This window comes from Chelonus insularis, unplaced genomic scaffold, assembly GCF_013357705.1.
Source record: "Chelonus insularis isolate UGA/USDA-ARS -01 unplaced genomic scaffold, ASM1335770v1 contig_264_pilon, whole genome shotgun sequence".
NCBI classification, from domain to species: Eukaryota; Metazoa; Arthropoda; class Insecta; order Hymenoptera; family Braconidae; genus Chelonus; species Chelonus insularis.
In genome coordinates, this window is record NW_023276454.1 from 211403 (window position 1) to 232663 (window position 21261).

The following is a 21261-nucleotide window of genomic DNA, read 5'->3' on the forward strand; positions in this document are numbered from 1 at the left end:
AATTTTCTTGATTCATTATTATATATAAAAAAAAAATGCATTCATTGATAACAAAAGGGAAGGAGTGGAGATGGAAAATGAAGTTTGATAGAATAACAGAATGAAATAACTGAACGTAAATTAAACATTAAAAAAAAAGAGTGTAGAAATATGTTGTCTGGTATCGTTTAATGAATTTGATATTTAATCTTTAGTACAACAGGTCAACAGCTTTTAGAAAATTAAAAAATTGGTGCATCATTATGACTGAATTGTTACTTTTTCGTGTGATAATAGATAACGAGCTGGCGCCGTACGAGGTCATAAAGTGGGGGGAAGTAGTACAGTCTGGTTTTCAAGCCCCTTTTTCTCCTTCAAAGTCTCATGATTCGGTCCCTCTCTTCAATCATTTTGAAATGAAAGAGCGAGTGGGATAGTCAATCAGGAAGAAGAGTGGGAGATTGGTGGCCTATAGTTATCACAAGCAGAGGCAGCGCCGCACTGCGAATCCGTGTTACCGCTTCTGTTTGGGGCAGTACTGCAGCTTACACGATTGCTGAACAAGCTGTATCGGAGTAACGTGAACACGCTGTATCGTGAATACCTGGAAGCGCAAGTATTTTTTAAATAAACAGCGTCAGGAGCGTTGGTATAGTTGTTGTTGGCGAAAGTTTTCTGACAATCAAGAAGAAGAAGAAGATTCAAAGCATTTTTCAACAGTAAACCGATGAAATATTAGTTGGGTGCGAATTAGCAATACTCACATCGATGAAGCAGCATAATTGTGGATGAATATTACGGGACAGTCATTAATTGTCGCGGTGTTTAGTTGAATAGACGATTACAAAGTGTCTTTGTATTGCCGCGACAGGTGGCCGATGCCGGTGTCTGCTCGCATGTGATCGGCATTCCTCGGTACTGGCGAATTCGCACGCGCGAGGTCACACACGCTCGTGCCATATGAACTCGAGAGTGTTGTGTATCAGTGAAAAAGAAGTGGAGTCGAGGAAGAGAGGAGGAGCGGCGTATTGTCGCTAGCTCACTCGCTCTCTTTCTCTGTTGTCAGCTGCGTTATCGAAGAAAAAAAGTATATACAGCAAAAGTAATTATCATAATCATAATCATAGTAATAATAATAATAATAATAATAATAATAACAACAATAATAATAATTGTCACAAGTAGACAGTATATAAAACGAGCGTTGCTTCTGTTTTAGCATCCTGGAATTACGTGCTTCCGGATCCCTCTTCATTCCCTCACTCTCCTCCTCTTCCTCTTTCCATACCATCTCTTCCATTCTTCCATCTCACTTGTCTTCTGCCACGAAAAACGTCTACGCGCTGTGATAAATCGCTCAGTATCGCGTAACGCGCATTCATCCAACGGCTCAACCGGTGCCTGACTTTTTTTCTTCCTGCTTTCTTCATAATCATGAGACTCTGAGATCTTAAAAGACAAGTATCTCTCAATCTTCAGAGAATCTTGAGATAATTTCGATTGATAGAGAAAGGAATTGTTGACGAAGGAAATAATAATAAGACAAAAATAAAAAAGAAGACGGCGAAAAAAGCGAGGAGAAGACATCGATCGTCGCACCCGAGCGAGGCAATCGGATGCGATCGAAAGCGAGTTGGAATTGCGGGAAGCAGCTGCGGGTGCAGCGCCTCAAGTTCCTACCGCGACCAGTAAGTTTTATTATTTTTTTCAAGTATTATTAAGATATCGACGTTGAATTATCGACAATTAACCCACCTACCTTGCTTACATTCTTTCTTTTTCTTGTCATTAATTCTCTTCATTCACTAAGTTTACCCGGATGGCAAATATTTAACGGTATATTGAAATAATTCAGGTTTTGATTTGATTGAAGAAGTGAAAATCTAATATATACGTGATTGTACTGAAGAAAGGCTTTTTGTTTTAATTTGTTTAATCTTCATTTGTATCTAGATGGCCTCGAGAAGTATATAGACAAGATCTTTTTCGTTGTCATCACTCATCAGCCCTTTTTTTCGACTGTTTGACGCTGAGCACGTATACGTCATTGTCAAGACGCCAGAATATTCTGATACATAGGACCATTAAAAGAAAAATTGATAAACGTCTGGCGTTTAACCGAGCCCCCAACCACGCGCCTTTATCTAAAAGTTTTTTTCTCTCTCTTTGGTAGCTTCTGCGACTTTGCAGTCTTTGGATGATGTTTTCGAGTCCGGTGATATGTTGGTCGAGTGTTTGACACAGGATTTTCGTGTATGCATACACGCACAATCATACTAACTCTTTACTAAGTACAGACCACATTTCCAACCATTCGAACATGCCTGCAAAAATATTGGTCAAATCCAGACTGTGCAACTAGCACGTAATCGTTGGTAAACTTTATTCTTTTTTCCTTCTTCTTGCTTTTAAAAATATCACATATACTTCAATGTACATTAGTTCTATCTTGGCAAACTTCCAAAGGAGATAGTAATTTTCTTTAAATTTTTATGACAAAATAACAAGTAAATGTTTATCTTCTAATTCATGATAAAAATCAAGCGGGAAAAAAACGAAAAACTTTACGCGTTATAAACATTTATCGTTGTATCTGTCAAGATATAAGTCTTCAAGTAGGTAATCTTTAGACAGTAGATCTCTGATGATAGTTTTTTTTACTTTTTTTATTTATATTATGGTTTGACATCTACCTTAATTTTTTTTTTTGCTCAGTAAATTTGTGATAATTTTTTTCACAGAAAGCTTCTGTGATTAAATCAATTGTAACAACCTTGTTCTATTTAACTTATTCGATAAATATTTAAAATTTGTCTATGATTTCGTTTATTGTCTTTTTAAATTTTTAATCGCATTAATATCATATTATTATTGTCATAAATCTTCGGATGATTGTATTTTACTATCATAAGATATATTTTCAAGTATAAAACTCTTAAAAACTTATGTGTTTATATTTTTTTTTCTCGTTTACTATACTAGGACTGATTATCAACAAAGTTATTTGTATAGTTTACATTTTTCCCCTAGTAAACATGTTGTATTAGATTTTTTGGAGTTTTTAATTTAATTTTATTCTAATCAGTCCATCCAAATATTTTATATCTATTATCTGCATAAACAGTTGACAATATTGACTTTATATATTTTAATGCATAAATCTTTTTTATTATTCGGTAATCCATTTAATTCTCTTTCCATTAACCTTACTTTTATTTATATTTATTATTAAATATTTGAAAAATAAATTCCTTCAAAATTTATAATCATAAACTTCTTACTCTCTCTCTCTCTCTCTTCTTGTAGAGTTTATTACTGTTTGTTTTAATTAAAAAAAGATCAAAGGCTTGAAGCTGTTGTACGCATTATTTTATCTTTATATTTCTTCGAATAATTTATAAAAAGAGAGAGTTTATAATATTAATAATTGATATTTTTTGCTAACCAAAATTATTATTTTGTCTTTGATTTTTTGTTTTAATTGTAAATTTTATTTTAATAATAACAATGAATTTGATTCTAATTACTTCTCACTAATAAATTTTTAATTTAATTGTCGTTAGATTCTCACGTGTTAATTAAATTTATCATATTTTTATCCTTTTGAAGTAGGTGAAAATTATGAGATAGACAAAATAGGCTGATTTAAACTTCATAAATAATGAATTAAATGAAATTGCTCTTTCAAATATGAACATGGTCAATATTATAATAACTCCCATTACAGTCATCCTTTTTTTAATAATATATATGATGTTATTGCTTATAATAATAATGCTAATGGGCAGTCCAATGATAATTAAAATAAAATTAATAATTATGGAAAATAATGCTTTTATTAAAATCTCAAATAAAATTAGATTGAGACCAAGAAAAATGTGAAATACAAGTAGGATAAAGCTGAGGCCTGAGAAAAATAGAATTAGGACGAATTTAAGATAAAATTAAAAAATTTTCGTCCTATTTGTCCTTTGTGAGTTAAATTTAAAAAAATACAGTTTTAGCATCAAAATAAGATGAAAATAAGTGTTATATTATGACCTAGGTAGTTAATTGTTTTTAAATGATATTTTAAAAATTAATTGTTTAATATTAATCATTTATTTTTATTATCTATACGACTTTTTGTCACGAATACCATTAAGTTATTTTTAATTAAGGGTTCTCAGTAAATATTTAACTCTCTTGTATTTTTAATTTAATTGTTTCTTCTTTTCATCCAATTACACGTGAGTGAAATTGAGAGTGAAAGAAAAATATATATTTTACATTATCGTTAAAAATAAACCTCACAGAAAAAAAGCATCTTCCTTATTTTCTACGAACTGAGAATTTTAAGTGAGGAAATCTGAGCTTGTGATGAAGAAAAAACGTATTTTCGGAAGGGGAAATTAGTGTTGGGGGAATTTTACCGCGTGTTAAAATGAAACTTACATTCCTCAGGGGATGTCAAGTCAGAGAAGGAAAAAGTATCGAAATAAATTGAAAGCTCTTGATTGGAGTATCAAAAAGGAATAAAATCAAGTTAAAAAGTTTATTATATATAGAGATATTTATGTATAGAAAAGAATTTATATATATATATATATATATACACATAAAAGAAGAAATAAAAATGCATTATTTGATAAAAGTTCTTAATAAAATTGCCCTAAAAAAAGCAGTTAGCTGGATTTCATTTATTTTAGTTATTTTTTTTATTGCTCTAAATAATCAAAAGAAATGACGAAAAAAAAAACATAAAATAAAAATGCTGTATAAAATATAAATAATCAATATTTTATATCAAAAATGATTAAACATTAATCAAAATAATAATACTTTACTGAATAATACTTTTTTAATATCATTTTAATAGCATGAATAATTAATAATCAATTTCTCAGAATAAAACAATAGACTTTTATTATAAATAAATCAAGATGCATTTTTAATTGGAAAAAATTGATTAAATTATTAAAAAGAGAAGGGAAAAATTAAAGTTTAAAAGTGAAAAAAAGTGTCCTTTTGTAAATATAAAATAGAAGATATTTATTATAAAAATATATGAAATATTAATGAAATATAAAATATAGAATAGATTGTTTTGGTTTGAAATAAAACTTGTCGAGTCTGGTTTGTAATTATGGTTCCATTGTCTATGCATAAACGCGAAACGTGCGTGATGTCTTGAATGCATTTTTTATATTTTTATTGTGATTCGGTTGATAGAGTAGGGGAATATGATAAGAATAGGTCCGGCCCTGTTTTCACCGGGGAATTTTTCGGCGATGACGACGTAAAAGACACGTACAAGTAATATAATGCGCAATACGTATAGATACTAAAACGTGCCACGATCAACTAGGAATGTAAATGGAAGTCAAGCGCTCAACTCGGCTTGAGAGTTGTCGGTCTCTCTGCTAAACCGGCGCCAAGACCTAACGGGCGAGAAAGATTCCCTCACTGTTTTTCTTCAACGTCCATCAATAAGAAATAATTTATTCCCCATGTATGTTGATGTTTGATAATTTATTTTATTCTTACCCACATGTATGTATATACACGCAGGTGAATGTAATGTTCATGTTTAAAGAAGTTGTTTCCAAGCAACCTTGGTAACAAAATGTCTTGCAATAAATTTTTAAATAACTCACCAAAATTCGAGGGTATAACTGACGTGGAAATAGAATGCTTGCTTTCAGTTTGTTAAAGTACGATAAATTGGTATTGTCTTACGTAATGTCTAGTGTTGTCGATTGAGATACGATCTCTTGAATCGAGAGAGTATTAAATTTCTTATACCTTTTCTTCGGTAAATAGCGGTAGAATCTTTCTTCTCTTATATATCTTCTATTCCATTTCCAATTTAAATTCAACCCAACTTCTTTAGTCCACCTACAAAACTCATAAAAAACTATTTATTCTCCACAGCGTGGGAGTCAACCTCTTTTATCTTCAATTATTATTATTATTATTATTATTATATTTCTACTTTTATTCTATTTTATTTTATTTATACTTGGGTATTACTATTTTAATCATTTGTCTTACCTGATAATAGAATTGATGAGCTGCATTTATCCTTACACTAAAGTGCTATCAATTGTCTTCTATTATTTTCAAGAATTTGATACTGTTTGATGATTATGACGAATTGTGTACTTCTTTATTAAATCACCTATTCATCATAATGTAAACTTGATATACCTATTGTTCTGAATAATAATATGTTGAATGTACTTGTTTTAAATTTTTTGTTTCTGCTGTTGTAAATAAATTATTTGTAATTGAATTTATGACAATTCTATTCAAGTTTACATTTCTCTATTTATCTTCTTTTTTTTCTTTTTGTTTAGATTTGAAATATTTCATTCTTCAAATCAAATACAGATCTTGTGGAATAAAAACGAGTGCTTTTGAATTTTCCATATTTATTGCTCGAATAAATATAGATTTTTTCAATTATTTTCCTTTCATCATATACTTTACTTGTAACCGTATAAAAAAACTTGCAAAAGGAAGTTGGAAAAAAAACGGTTATCAACCACCAAAAAACAAAACAGGAAAAAAACTTCCTCGGTTTTATTGTTATCAGTATGATGAATAATATATAGGATTTGCGGCTGGTTTTATATCATCGGATGCGAAAAAATTAAAAAACACTTGAAAAAACATACATAAGTTTTCAATAAATTATGTTTTTTTCCAATTTATTAAAAGGTAAAAATATATTCCATTTATCTAATTTTCTTTAACAGTTTATTTAATTGTGATTATAATAATTATTATTTTTCTTTTATAAAGCAAGATCAATTGTAATTCATTTGTTTATTCACGTAAGAAATTCATGTTCATCAGTAGTCAGATCTGTTTAAATTTAACCTTGAAAGATTCATTGAATATTTTAGCAAATTAGAAGATTTAGTTTAGGGCAAAAAGTAACAATTTGAATTTTAAATATAGCATTTACCAATAAGTGATAATAGAAATCAAGATTTCATTAAAAATTACTTTATTATTTCATAAGTATTACAAAATTTTATTTAAAAAAATACATAAATGTTACTGTATTTTTCGTCATACCCGCGTAGAAAGTTCACTTTTCCATTGGAGAGGAGTTGAACTTTCTACACAGGTATGACAAAAAATTATATTCAGCCCTAGGGAGGAAAACTAGACTAGCTTAAACCACGTGTTTACAATTACGTAATTTTACACGTGGTTTAAGCTAATCTACTTTTCCTCCCTAGGTGGGAAATGTACTATTTTGTCATACCTGTGTGGAAAGTTAAACTTCTCTCCAATGGAAAAGTCAACTTTCCGCACGGGTATGACGAAAAATTTTTTTACCTGCTACCGTCTTGAGTACCTTCAAGCTAACCGTTTTCAAAGCGATCTAATTTAGTTCCACGGGTTTTCAATCATCATTTTCGTTTAAACTATAGCATTAATTAGACTGGGGTGATGAACCACCCCACGTGCCCAGTTAAGGGTGAAGAACTGGTTTCATTCTTTATCTCAATTTCTTTCAATAATATTTCATTTCAATGTTATTTCCATTTTTTCGTATTTCCAATCAAATTTTTGAACAAAAAAATTATGAAAAGACTATTAGAAATTTTGCAAAATGTATAGTAAAAATTACAATTGGATGTGGTACTTTTTACACTATTTTACAGTAGATTTCACGACAGCTTCCTATGGTCCCCAAGTACTATGAGATATATTATTTTTTACCTAAATTTTTATACTAAAAAGTATAAGAATTTTTTTTTTCTATGTATAATTGAAACTTCAATTACTTGTAATTTGATGAAAAGAAATGTTTGAATTTTAGCATAAAATTTTTTTCCTGTTTAAATTGATTAAACCACTAATCAAATTCAATGGAAAAAATGAAAAAGTTTCTTTAAAATAAAGGAAGCATTTAATTAAACAAATATCTTTTAAAGTATTTATTCAACAGAGTCGGTACTTTTAAACATTTCCTTTATCATTGTATGTAGGTGTTATAATTATGAATCATCGATTATCGTTTAAAACACAGATATTTACTCAACAATTAAGTTAACTCATAATTCACAATTTTATAGAATGCAAATGTAAACATAATTTAACTTCAATAAGTAAAGGTCATAAGGATTATTTATTATTTATTAATTAAATGAAATGTTAGTTCAATACATGGCGTGTTTATCAAATTAGTTGAGTAGGTAATTTAAGTGTAATCATCTCTGTCTCAAGATTACTGATACAACAAATGATCTATGAATTAATTGCAGGTTCGCGGAACTCAGCCAAGCTGGCTGCCTCGGCTGGTAACCCCGCCTCCGCGCATCCTCCTGTACTCTGGAGCTCGCGCAGAAAGCCAGGTGAGTGATAATCACGCGCTCAATCAACACGTTGGATGCGTGTAGGTTTACCAATTTCTTTGACACCAACTCGTGAATTCGAATCAGACCGACAGTAGTATGTTCGCACGTGCGGGCCCTGCATTGACGATACATAAGTGACAGGCAACTCGTGCGCACGATTACACATATGTGGGCACAAGTGTTATGTGTGCTGATAATCCCTCAGATCACTTGTAATTGGCCCTTGTGCTCTCTAGGTTAACTTAAGAGCAACCATTCCACTTAATTTCATTCTCCTCTAGCTACTCATCTTTCTTATTCTTTTCCACAGTCTACATCCTTCAGCTATCTTGACCCCGAGCTCAGCAAATATGTACTCAAATATAACTCACGATTTTACTTAAAAAATACCGTCCAAGAGAAAGCTTTTATCTTACTCAGATTATGTTCGGATTCACGAATAAGCTTCAAGATAAAACATTCTAAAGTTGTGACTAATTTTGCTCAGTTTTAAACTGCTTCAAATTCAATCATTCACGTTGATTCATTTAACAAAGTTATCATCGTAATTGAATTGGTAAGAAACTCCTTGCCAATATCTCGTGCACCAAATGAACTTTGGGTAAGTCATCATTTCATTTAAACATCTTTATTTTCAAATTATTAGTTCACCTTTTTGTAGACTTTATCATTTGGTGTGAGTGGAGAAGATATTTGAATTAATTATCATCTCTTCGATATCTAGATACTTGTCGTAACTTCATAATTGTTCTGCAGACGCCTTTACAGCGAAAATTATCTTCATTATAGACTCATAAATTGGTTGTTTTATTATATAACTGTTAATAATTTATGATCTAATCTGTTTCCAAGTTTGTGCAAGAATTGTAAATAAATCAATGTTGATGGAATATTTCATGAACAGAGAACTGGGTTTAATCAGATAATTTTTAATTTGATAAATAGTTTAGATCATCAAATTTACTTCATTTAATTTTTTAATTTAAATCATCTTCATCTTATAATTTTAAATTGAGTTAAATTTTTTATTCCTTCATCAAGTACTATGTTCTCATAATCTTCATTAAAATGATAATAATAAAAAAAAATGCATGTAAAACTAGACTTATCTTATAAAATACATATTCATTTTTATAAAATCTTGAACAAATCCATGTGGAATAATTTTTCTCTCATGAAACATTGATAAGAATCAGTTCAAACTTGAAGATTAATAATTGAATCTATGATTTTTGTGTTCTTGGGATTACCCAGCTGTTGTCCTTGATAATTATCAAAGAATTCCCCCTTACTAATAGTGTTAGATATTTTTGTTAAAAAGACAAGATTAATCCAAGTAGTTAAGAGGAAGTTCCAAGAGCATGCGGATGTTTTGCTCCTAATGGATAATTACTCAAGTAGATACGCACTGGCCCCAATTGGCCTTTGTCTTCCAGGGTCAATTTGTCTGCTCTCGCGGCTTAATCCAACTGAGCCATTCGTTCTGGTCAGAGTATATGCGTATTGACCTTTAGGATTGTATGGCTTTTCATTATCTAATTGTTAGTATTACCCATGATGAATGTTATACGTAATGTCTATTTCCCCCTGAAGAATATTAACTCATTAATAGGAACTTATGGCTATAAAAGTCTTTGCCTGCAAGTCATCAATCATTCAACTAAAGGTAAAAGGTGCAAACAGTTATCCCAGGTCAAATTTAGTGGTGTATAGTCTTCAAAGCATTGCTCTAGGTAAATATTTAATAATTGCTTGATTCATCACTGTGAATGGCAAATGTCTTTGTAAACTAGAAACTAATAATTAATCCTGATGGAAATCTAATGTTCAAGCTTTATCACAAAGGCTTTAACCAACATTTGATCAGGAACTATGACGTGGTATAGTGGTGTGGTTTGGCAAAGATTCTGGAATCTAAGTAAGAGTTATATTTCTTTTAAATCAATTAATAAGTTTATTTATTTAATGATTCATGTGAAAATATTACGTTTAATAATAATTATTAAAATAAAGAATATTTTTTTTTTTTTGAGATTGTGGTATATAAGAAAAAGAATAAAATTGATAATATATAAAAATAAATCAAATATACAAATCAATATGTTTAAATGAATTATAAATTGAATTGAAATAGTTTTTCAGCCTTAGGCAGTAAATTGGTATATAAAATCAATATTTTGCTTTTGCAACCATTTTTTGATATCAATTTTCAATCATATCTGCATTAGTACTTATTAAATTTATTGACATGAAAATTTCACTGCTCTTTGATAATTATTATTATGATTATATTTATGAATGTAAAATTACTTTGATAGACGATTAATTGAAAATGATTAGTTGTGTAAAATAATTGATGTAATGAATAAGTTTTAATATCTAGAAGAGTTGGAGTTTTTTTTTGAAAGGTTTTAATGACATAGAATTAAATGAAAGTAAATATGAGCCAAGTTGAAAGTCAATTAGTGTAAAATTTGAGTAGCTAATGATGAACTTGTGGCTTAGGATAGAATGTTATGCCAAAGTTTGAGTGAGCAAGTGGCTCTGGTACTCATTTGATCAGAATATTTGAGTGTACAGTAGTTTGGCAACGACTGAATGCTTGGTGACGTCGTTTGCCTACGTTTGACGTTGCTAGTGGGTTCTCTTAGTGACTCGAACGAGTGCCTGTGGTATTATTATTTTCAACGTGCTTGCCTTAGAGCAATACTGGGTCTGTATATGTTCTCGGTCGGGTATAGGATAGCAAGAGACGCTGTTACGGTTGCAATTGGACGTGTGCGCGGATACAAACGCCATCACTGACCTGGCTGGCGCTTTCTAAACTTCAAACGAAGACCAGTTGCATTACTTGGTGATCAAACGAGACGTGTACTGACCTGTTTTGACAGTCATTCGATCTTAACATCTTTTTTGCAACTATTCATTATTTATAACTTACGTATTAATTTTTTTTTGCCTCCATTTTTTCAACTATTGTTTTCGTCAATGGCATAGCAGACGTCATTCAACTACGTCAATTCAGTTTAAACCATCATGTGATAACGGTAAAATACTTTTTCTACGTCTACGTACTTTAGAATTATCAGTCTAATATCCACTTTTATTTGCATATATTACTTTTGGATAGCTGATTAAAATCCTGAGCCAATAGTTAGCATTCTAAGCTAATGATGAACAAATTTGTAGGTCTTCCGGTGATTATTATTATCTTATTTTTCTCCGGCTCTTTTGGAGTAACACATGTTGATGAATGTGCATATGCACATCCGCAGATTCCACGTGCGTCAAACATACATCATTTGATATACGGAATGTTTTAATCCAAAGCCTACTACGTTGAATTCCTTCGTGAAACATGCGATGTTATTACATCCCAAAGTCGAGTTGCTTGTCTTCATGTAAAGAAACTTTATGTGGAGAAGAGTTTGCTGAAGGAATACGCGAGTGTCATGTTGATACACGCGGTGCAAGCCTTTAACGAATTCTTCTTTTTTTTTCTTCTTCTCTCTTTTAAAGACTGTGGATATATTTAATATTCAGATATGATGTTGAGATTTGTTTTAGAGCAAACAACTTGAAGGATCATTTGATTGAATTTAGTTATACTTTAGATAATTAAATTCCATTTTTTTCTCATTTCATTCTTTTATGAGATAAGCAATGTAATTAATATAACATTTTAAATTTTAATGTTCAATAGTTTATTAATTCTCGTTGTTATCAATCTTATTGTTATTTTTCAGTATTAATTGGATTATAGTGGCATCGATAAATCATTCGTACTTTAATGGCTTTAGTATCAAATTGGAGGTTTAATAACATGTACAATCATATTTAATCAGCAGTATTGTTATATATATTTAGAAAAATAGTTGAAATAATTATTTAATGTTAATTAAATTTTAAATAACTTATTCTAAAGTGTGTAATTTGAAATTTAACAAAAAAAAAAAATTAATATAATTTTCTTTCTTTTTATTAATTTTATAAATAAATTATTTAGTAAATTTAATTAGTTTATTTTAGTTAATTAAGACTGACAAAAAAAAAGTAATATTATGATATAATTAAAAAAGTTTTTATAAAAATATAGTAATGAAAATTTCACTTTATGTTAAAATAATAAATAAAGGTGAGAATAGTTTAAGTGAATAACTGGTTATTTAAATAAATAAAAAAGTTGATCATTTGTTAAAAGTTGGTAATGAGAAATGAATAATTTCATGCTAATAATTCTAATAATAATAGTAATAATAATAATAATAAAATATAAAAGTGAAGTAAGGAGTTTTATGTACCGGTATTTTCCATTTGCAATGTTGTTGTGAGTTTTGCACGGTTATCCGAGCCTTGATGTGTAAACTGAAACGCAACAAAGGTTCTATGGACGTAAATGTATTTTACTGTCTCGACAGTTCTTATCTTACATTTTTATTTTTTTTTTCTTTTCAACTTTTTTGTTTTATTTTAATGCCACGAGGATGTTCTAATTACAAGCAGAGGTGAGCCAGAGTCATAAACATAAAAGAAAGGACCACCAGTGAAATTATTTACGCCTCTTTATGACCATAATGAAATTATATGTAAAAGATAGTGGAATTTAATATGTCCGTTTTGGATAGACACTTTATTACATCCGGGATGTGAGAGAGTACAAGAGTAGTTAGAGTAAGGAGACAGAGTTTTGATCACGTGGATGTTGCATCTTCTCTTGCGTTTGAGACGGGAAAAACTCAACACTCGGTTAGTTAACTCGTTAATCGTCTGGTCACCGTGCCTAGAATGGACCAGTGATTACGTAAGACATCCGTTGATCAGACTTATCGGAGATCCTCTATTTGACTAAACATGAAACACAAACTCATGTACATATTGAGAGATAATTAATTCCATTTTTTAATTTTTTTGCTGATGAAATGAATTGCTGGCAATTTTATATTGAAAAAAATGTGGAAAATATTTGCTGACGCCGCGAATAAATTGTTTAAATATACGACCAGCCATCTGGAGAAGTTGGATTACAAAAGCAAATATTATAAACCACAGTCACTCATGCTGTGGTCTATTCGAAAATGCGCAATTGCTGTTCAACTTCCGACATATTGTTAGGTTGGAAATTATTTAAAATACTCTTGAAAATGAGTATGTAACCAATGACTTATAAGAAATGATAATTAAATATACATTAAATAAATATTAAAATAAAAATATGTGTTACGTCCTGTTAAATATATAATGGTTGATATCTGAAAATAAGTAGCACGCGTGGAACTTTTTCTAAATAAGAATATGATTTTTATGAATTAATTTCATTTTTCAGTTTTATTCTTTTATGATAACAATATTTATAATTAAGTATATTCATGATTACTATTAATTTTTATTTGTATAACTAAAGCTATGACGCAAAGAAACATCTTTTCAGAACAATTGTATATTTATTTAAGATTAGAGAATTTGATAAGTCATTTTAATTCAGTAACCTTTTTAATAATTTTTGCTTCTCAATAATAAATAGTTGTTTTTTTTTTTTTTTTTATAATTAAAAAAGTATTTTATTGGAAGAAAAGATTGTTAAAATAATTTAATTTGAATATAAAAAAATAATTTTTGTTTAGGACTATATTTACGGAGCATTGGAGAGCCGAGGATGACGGCAGAAACTGCAGCACCGTGTGTTCAGGGTGTACAAAGTATACCGAGTGGCGTAATGGTGGGCGAGAGTAATACACTAGACGATCAACTTCAGCAACAGCATCAGAAATCTCATGGAAATTCTACCAATGGATCATCAAGTAGGTCATCAGAATCATCCTCAGGTGTCTCCAGTTCTTCATCAACCACTGAATACAATCCGGAGTACGCAAACATGGAGGCCTGGCTTGATGAACATCCGGATTTCGTTTATGATTATTTTCTAAGGTATTACAAAAAAACATAAACGGCGATGAGATGCTAAAAAATGAGTACTGATAGATGAGTCGTGACGCAACACGTCAATCTTAACTTCAAGTTTCGACTTCCTGCGTTATAGTCTGCAGCCATCATCAGTTTCGCTAGAACTTTAACGTTACATCGCTTCCCGTCTCAATTGCCATACTCATGCAAATCCATAAATTAATCCTGCACACTTTGTTGCGCAGAAAAGTGACGAGGCAGACTGTAGACGCGTGGCTAGTAATGCACGCAACACCAACTTCATCTTCAACAAGTTGTATGATGGACATGAGCCAGAACCACAATTCAGGAAATTCAAATACTTGCAACAGTGGCTCCGTGACATCACCAGGCGGTGGATCTGGTGCTACAACGCCTGTTCGTAAAATATCAGCTCATGAATTTGAGCGAGGTGGATTACTTAAGCCAATAGTTAATACCATTGATGGAACACCAACTTTTCTGAGTATCTCTCCTGAGGATTCAGGCCAACCAGGTGGTGGACAACAGGTCGGTTCGAGCAATTCATCCAGACCACAAAGAAGATCACGAAATGAGCTCAGGCAGCTTGATGAAAGAGATCTTATCTTTGAATTGGTAATAAAAGTGTTGTATGAAGCAATTTTTGCTTTTTTTCTTTTAAATCAAGTTAAATTAGTATCAGTCATTTTTCTTAACATTTGCGAAATTTATAAAATGATTAAATACTCATTATTATTAGAATTAGTTTTCTTTCCTCCCATAATAATAGAAACTAATAAAAAATTTTCTTTTATTTTGTTTTACGTAAGAAAGAGATATGTTTCTTGTACGTGCTGAGTATATTGAAAGTCGATATCTTTATTACTTTTTCAAGAAATCAGCTGCACCTGCTTGAAAAATCGTGTTTTGAGTAAAATCATTTTAAACTTTTAAAAGCAGATAAGGGTGATACTAAAACTTTTATTTCATATGTTTCAAGTTGTAATATCAATAAAGGAGTGCATGAAAAATTGATACATAAATGTATATATATATAAATTCAATAAATAAAATAATGTTGCTTTTAAATTCAAAGTATTATAATTTAAAAAGATTAAAGAAGAAATAAAATTAATAAATGATTTTTGTAGGTCAAGGACATCTGCAATGAACTCGATGTACGATCCTTGTGTCATAAAATACTACAAAACGTTAGCATGCTGTTGCATGCTGATCGTGGATCGCTGTTTCTGGTCCAGGGCGAACGAGTGTGTTCTGGAAACAAGGCTCGACGGACTGGCAACACGGAATGCAATAGACGAACAACTGAATCAACACAGAATGACCATTCATATAATCCACCGTACTCAAGAAGCAGGTGTCTTGTGTCAAAGCTTTTTGATGTTTGCTCTAGATCAACACTTGTAGAAATGGAGAAAAAAGATGAAATTAAAATCCCGTGGGGTACAGGAATCGTTGGATATGTAGCAGAAAGTGGAGAACCAGTTAATATTCCTGATGCATACAAGGTTTTTATTTTTATTTTTTCACTAGTCATTTTACATGAAAAACTTGTTTCTAATGAAGTATGATTAACCAGCTAATTATATTTAATTATGACATTTTTTAAATCGATTACTTAAATTACATATCTTATTGAAAACTTTTTTTTTCATCCATATTTCATCATATTTTAATAATTTATTCAAAACAAGACATCATAGGAAATATTGATATTTATTATTTTTAATTGGAAAATTGTCATCGAGCACACGCACCAATGAGCAATTTTTAATTGAATTTTTTTTTTTCAAATGATTATCATCTTAGTAAGCATACTAAAAATAATATAATGAAACAAACAGAATAATTATTATTTACATTTATTGTTTTATTTCATTCTAATGAAAAAAAATTTTTTTTTATTATTAAAGATATGAAGCTTTATAGTAATTTGAATGTTTTTATTATACCAAATATATTTTAGATATTTGATGATGGTCAAGTATAACATTTTTTCAATCAATAGGATACAAGATTTAATCGTGAAATTGATGCACTCACTGGCTACAGAACGAGAGCTCTTTTATGTATGCCGATAAAAGATTGTAGCGGTGACGTAATAGGCGTCGCTCAAGTTATCAATAAGCTTGGTGGTGAAGCACAATTTACTGCCCAAGATGAAAAAATATTTGCTAGTTATCTACAATTTTGTGGAATTGGTTTAAGGAATGCACAGCTATATGAAAAAAGTCAATTGGAGGTCAAGAGAAACCAGGTAAGAGTTCATAGTTGAGTTCAAGTAAATAAAAAAACTTGGTTCAGAGGTTGTGTTAAAATTAATTGATTGTGTATTTTTATTATTTTATCCAGGTGCTCTTAGACTTAGCTAGAATGATCTTTGAAGAGCAAAGCACAATTGAACATATGGTATTTAGAATTTTAACACACACACAGTCACTTATCCAGTGCCAACGAGTCCAGGTAATTTTTATTATGATTCATTAGATGAGATAGTGTTTGAGCATTAAAGTGGCTAATATATATTTTTTCAGGTACTTTTAGTACACAAAGCATCGAAAGGCAGCTTCTCACGCGTGTTCGACTTCGAGGCCAATGATCTCGCTGGCGAGGATACGGATTCTCGAATTAGGTGATTGTCAAATGGTATTTTCTTATGAGCAATCGCGCAATTACAATTATTATGCAACGCGACAGCAGTAAAAAAATCAATAAAAAAAAGTTTGCTTCTTGAGAACAATGAATTGCAAAATAGATGTATTAATAAAATGAAAATGAGAATGAAATAAAAATTTAAAAAATGAAGAAGCAAATAAATAATTTCGGATTTAACGAATCGCTGCCGACTGGTCTCTTTACGTTGCAGCCCATTCGAGAGCAGATTCCCCATAAACGTAGGCATCACTGGCTATGTCGCGACGACGGGCGAGGTAAGTTTCACCTCCTACCGACAATCGTTGTATATGTTCATTTTTTTTTTTTTCTTCGTCCACTAAGTGTGTGAATCACTTAGAGTGTACGTCATAATAATTAGTGAGAAAAAGTAATGATAAAGTTTTAAAAAAAAAAAAAAATAATAATAATAATATGAGCTGCTCACGAATGGACAACGTTCCATTGATAATTGTGAAAGCCTGTAGAGTCATCAGCATCATCATAATAAATATCTCCAACAATTTTATCAATTTTTTGCATTTGTACAGACGGTCAACATCCCAAATGCATACGAAGATCCACGATTCGATCCATCCGTCGACGATGGCACTGGATTCCGTCACAAGACCATTCTTTGCATGCCGATCAAGAATTCTTCAGGTCAGATAATTGGTGTCATTCAACTGGTTAATAAATTTGATGATCTGGTCTTCACGAAAAATGATGAGAATTTTGTGGAGGCTTTTGCTATTTTCTGCGGAATGGGAATTCATAATACGCACATGTAAGTAGCTGTAGCCTTTACGTCATGAGAATTATTGAGCTTTTAATACTATTCTTCTTTTTATAGGTATGAGAGAGCAGTTATTGCGATGGCTAAACAAAGCGTCACGCTCGAAGTATTGAGTTACCATGCGTCTGCTTCTCTTGAAGATGCTCAAAAATTAAGGGTTTGTTTTTTACCTTTCATTTAAATTTCAATTGGTTCACAAATATTTTTTATCTAAAATGTTGTAAACTAAAACCCAATAATACGGTATATATATATTTTTTTTTCTTTTAACGTTTTTACTGGGTATAAATAAAAAGGTAGTTTTTTTTTACTTCAATCATGCATGTACTTTGTGATATTTAGATGATAATAATAATCGATATCTATTCTTAAAAATGGTTAACCACTGAGTGTAAATGAAAATTTTTTATTTCATACATTCTCTAATTCTGTCAAGTAATTTTTTGTATCTTTTATCTTTAGAAAACTTTAATTAAATTAAAATTCATTCAAGCTGATGATCTGAGCTAACCATTTTTTGATGATACTTGATCCTACAGAGCTTAAGGGTACCATCTGCAGCACACTTTCACCTCCACGATTTCAAGTTCGATGACATACGAATGGAGGACGACGAGACTCTCACGGCTTGCCTTCGAATGTTTCTCGACCTAGACTTTGTTGAGCGATTCCACATTGACTATGATGTATTGTGTCGGTGGTTACTTAGTGTCAAGAAAAATTATCGTAATGTAACTTATCATAATTGGCGACATGCATTCAATGTAGCTCAGATGATGTTTGCCATATTGACGGTAAGTAAACATTTTTACTGTAACCAAGAATTAGTGTGAAAGTTCTTGAGATTAACGACCGCGTAACCTTTAAAATTTTTTTTGTATCTTGCAGGCTACTCAATGGTGGAAAATATTCGGAGAAATCGAGTGCCTGGCACTCATCATCGCTTGTCTGTGCCATGACCTTGACCACAGAGGCACAAATAATTCATTTCAGATTAAGTATGACTGAAATAAATTGACAAAAATTTTATTCTGCTTTTTTCCACACTTATTCATGTCTTTTAATGAATATACAGAGCTTCTTCACCTCTTGCACAACTTTATTCTACCTCGACAATGGAGCATCATCACTTTGATCAATGTTTAATGATACTGAGCAGTCAGGGGAATCAAATTCTCTCAAATCTTTCACCCGAAGAGTATTCACGAGTTGTTAAAGTACTAGAGGACGCTATTCTATCTACTGATTTAGCAGTTTACTTTAGAAAACGAGGTGCTTTCCTTGCAATTGCTCGTAATCGTACATATAACTGGGCTTTTAGCGAACACCGTGAACTTCTACGTGGGATGTTGATGACCGTCTGTGACCTGGCAGCAATTACAAAGCCTTGGGAAATAGAGAAACGTGTCGCGGAACTAGTCAGCAGTGAATTCTTCGAACAGGGTGATATTGAAAGACGAACACTTAACATAACTCCGATAGTAAGTAATTTGAAAACTAATTAATATTTTATAATCTTATAACTTTCAGAAGAAGTTTTAATCATTATTGTTCACTTAATTTATTTTTATTTACAAATAAGTTAGATTATTATTCGAACTTGTATAATTTCATTTATTTATTAATAATTGTTCTATATAACACCTAATACTTTAAACTTTTAGGATATCATGAATCGCGAGAAAGAGGATCAGTTACCAGTGATGCAAGTTGGTTTTATCGATTCCATATGTCTTCCTATTTACGAGGTACGTAAATAACCTTAATAAAATTTCTTTCAATTTAGTCGTGATTCACATCTACATCTTCAGTAAATAGAACATAAAAGTAATAACATTAATTTAATTTTCAGGCATTTGCAATGCTTTCGGACAAGTTGGAGCCACTAGTAAAAGGTGTGAGAGAAAACAAACAACGATGGTTGGAGATTGCTCAAAGCACGTGCACTTTAGGGAATTGTACAAACCACGATAGGACGTTAACGTCAACAGGAAAAGCGGATAAAGAGGATGAATCTGAACGATGTGTCGATGATTAAATTATGATCGCTTACTACCATTGAGTATTCCCCAAAAATCCTTCGAGCCTTTGAAAAACAAACAAACAAGATAACACATCGATTTATCAGAATGCTACCGCTGTACCTGATTGCATTTACACGGTTGTTTGACTTTTATATAAAAGTGGCATTGGAGACGGCAATGGCGTGAAAATTCACAGGATAGGCGGGGAAACGCAATTATATTCGTTAAATTTATCCGCTTGTTTTATCTATTTGGAATGTATTTATTATATTGACAGTATCATAGAGAGAAACGTATCAGCCGCACGTGCCAAAGACGAATTTATTGAAAGCGTCTCCGGCGCATTTGTTTTAACTTGATTTTTATTTTATACCAAAGTATAATATATATGAATATATATTATATATATACATACACATTTTATTCATTTTTTTCACGTACCAAATCATAAGTCAATGGAGAAAAAAGTACACAATATTCACTTGATAGTCACACACTAATAAAAAAAACTATTAAAGTAAATAAGAATTATATCATATATATATATAATGCAAGGATTATTGTAATATTGGATCGATCTATAGTTATTGTTAAATGTAATATTAACTTATTTAAACTGATTTTGTTGATAAAAGAAATGATTACTTTAGTAATAATTAATATTGTATTTCGTTGGATTAGTTTAGTAGTAGATTGTAATAACATGAAAGTTTTGATGAGAAATAATTTGAGTCTACAGAAGATTTTATTTATGGACTGATCCAATATATTACAAATACGTGGAATAATATGTGATGATAAATGCAAAAGGGAGTTTATCTAATGCGTGAATTAAGTAAATATTTTTTAACTAATGTACACAATTCCTATATGAAATAGATTAATTGATCATTAACTCTTTGTTTCCACAAGTGTTCTATGTGTCGATTAACGAGCTTGTCATAAATATGAAGCATGAAAACGCAACGTGATGATTATGATGATCACGTGTATCGAATAAAGACTGATTGGTGAGGAAATATGCGGTATAATAATAAATAACCGCTGTAATATCGATTTCAAGTCCAAAGCCCCCCATCGAGCTTATCATTGCTTCTAATAAAGTTCATTCGATAAAGGAAGAACTTCTCATGGGACCTATTTTATATTTTTCAAGGAAAAGATAATTTATATCTCTAAAAAGACAAGAATTTATCTCCAAAACTCAATACCCATTTGCGAGAGAAACTAAGTGGAAAAAATGATAGAGAGGAAATGAATTTCTTCTATACATTTTGACATGAACTCGAAGGGCGGACCAAGTCGATAACAAGGAACATCAGTCGCAATGTTTTTATCCTTAAATTAATCATTCTATCTTTAAAGTGTCTTAAATAATTGAATTTTTAATTATTCTTGTCGGTAGTGATTGTTGAGTCAGCTGTGAATGGAGTATGATTAATTGAAGTAATAAAATAATACAAAAGTTAGACAAAACACAATGGTAATTACTGGATTTTTTAACGATGTATGAATCCTAGATTGGTGAAGT

The 21261-nt window shown here is 30.8% G+C and overlaps 1 protein-coding gene across 7 annotated transcripts; it reads left to right on the forward strand.

Annotated features, from left to right (window-relative positions):
- The first annotated feature begins 514 nt into the window (after window positions 1-514).
- On the forward strand, window positions 515-20625 carry Pde11 (Phosphodiesterase 11). Of its 7 annotated transcripts, XM_035080096.1 has the most exons (18): window positions 515-1081; window positions 1199-1667; window positions 2153-2354; window positions 8244-8333; window positions 13958-14261; window positions 14483-14873; window positions 15389-15766; window positions 16267-16515; window positions 16611-16721; window positions 16793-16890; window positions 17125-17188; window positions 17462-17697; window positions 17764-17863; window positions 18246-18500; window positions 18595-18704; window positions 18782-19187; window positions 19371-19454; window positions 19559-20625. In XM_035080096.1, exons 5-18 carry the CDS (start codon window positions 13990-13992, stop codon window positions 19742-19744), a joined length of 2940 nt encoding a protein of 979 aa, XP_034935987.1. In that variant the 5' UTR covers window positions 515-1081; window positions 1199-1667; window positions 2153-2354; window positions 8244-8333; window positions 13958-13989; the 3' UTR covers window positions 19745-20625. The 7 variants fall into 7 exon arrangements, with proteins under 7 accessions (XP_034935987.1, XP_034935985.1, XP_034935988.1 ...); XM_035080094.1 differs by lacking the exon at window positions 2153-2354; XM_035080097.1 differs by lacking the exons at window positions 2153-2354; window positions 8244-8333.
- The last annotated feature ends 636 nt before the right edge of the window (window positions 20626-21261 follow it).

Coding starts and splice junctions, on each gene's coding strand:
- Pde11 (XM_035080092.1), top strand. CDS start 6,657: ATGTTTTTTTCCAATTTATTAAAAG. Junction 17,698..17,763: donor GGAATTCATAATACGCACAT/GTAAGTAGCTGT, acceptor TTCTTTTTATAG/GTATGAGAGAGCAGTTATTG. Junction 19,188..19,370: donor CACTTAACATAACTCCGATA/GTAAGTAATTTG, acceptor TTAAACTTTTAG/GATATCATGAATCGCGAGAA.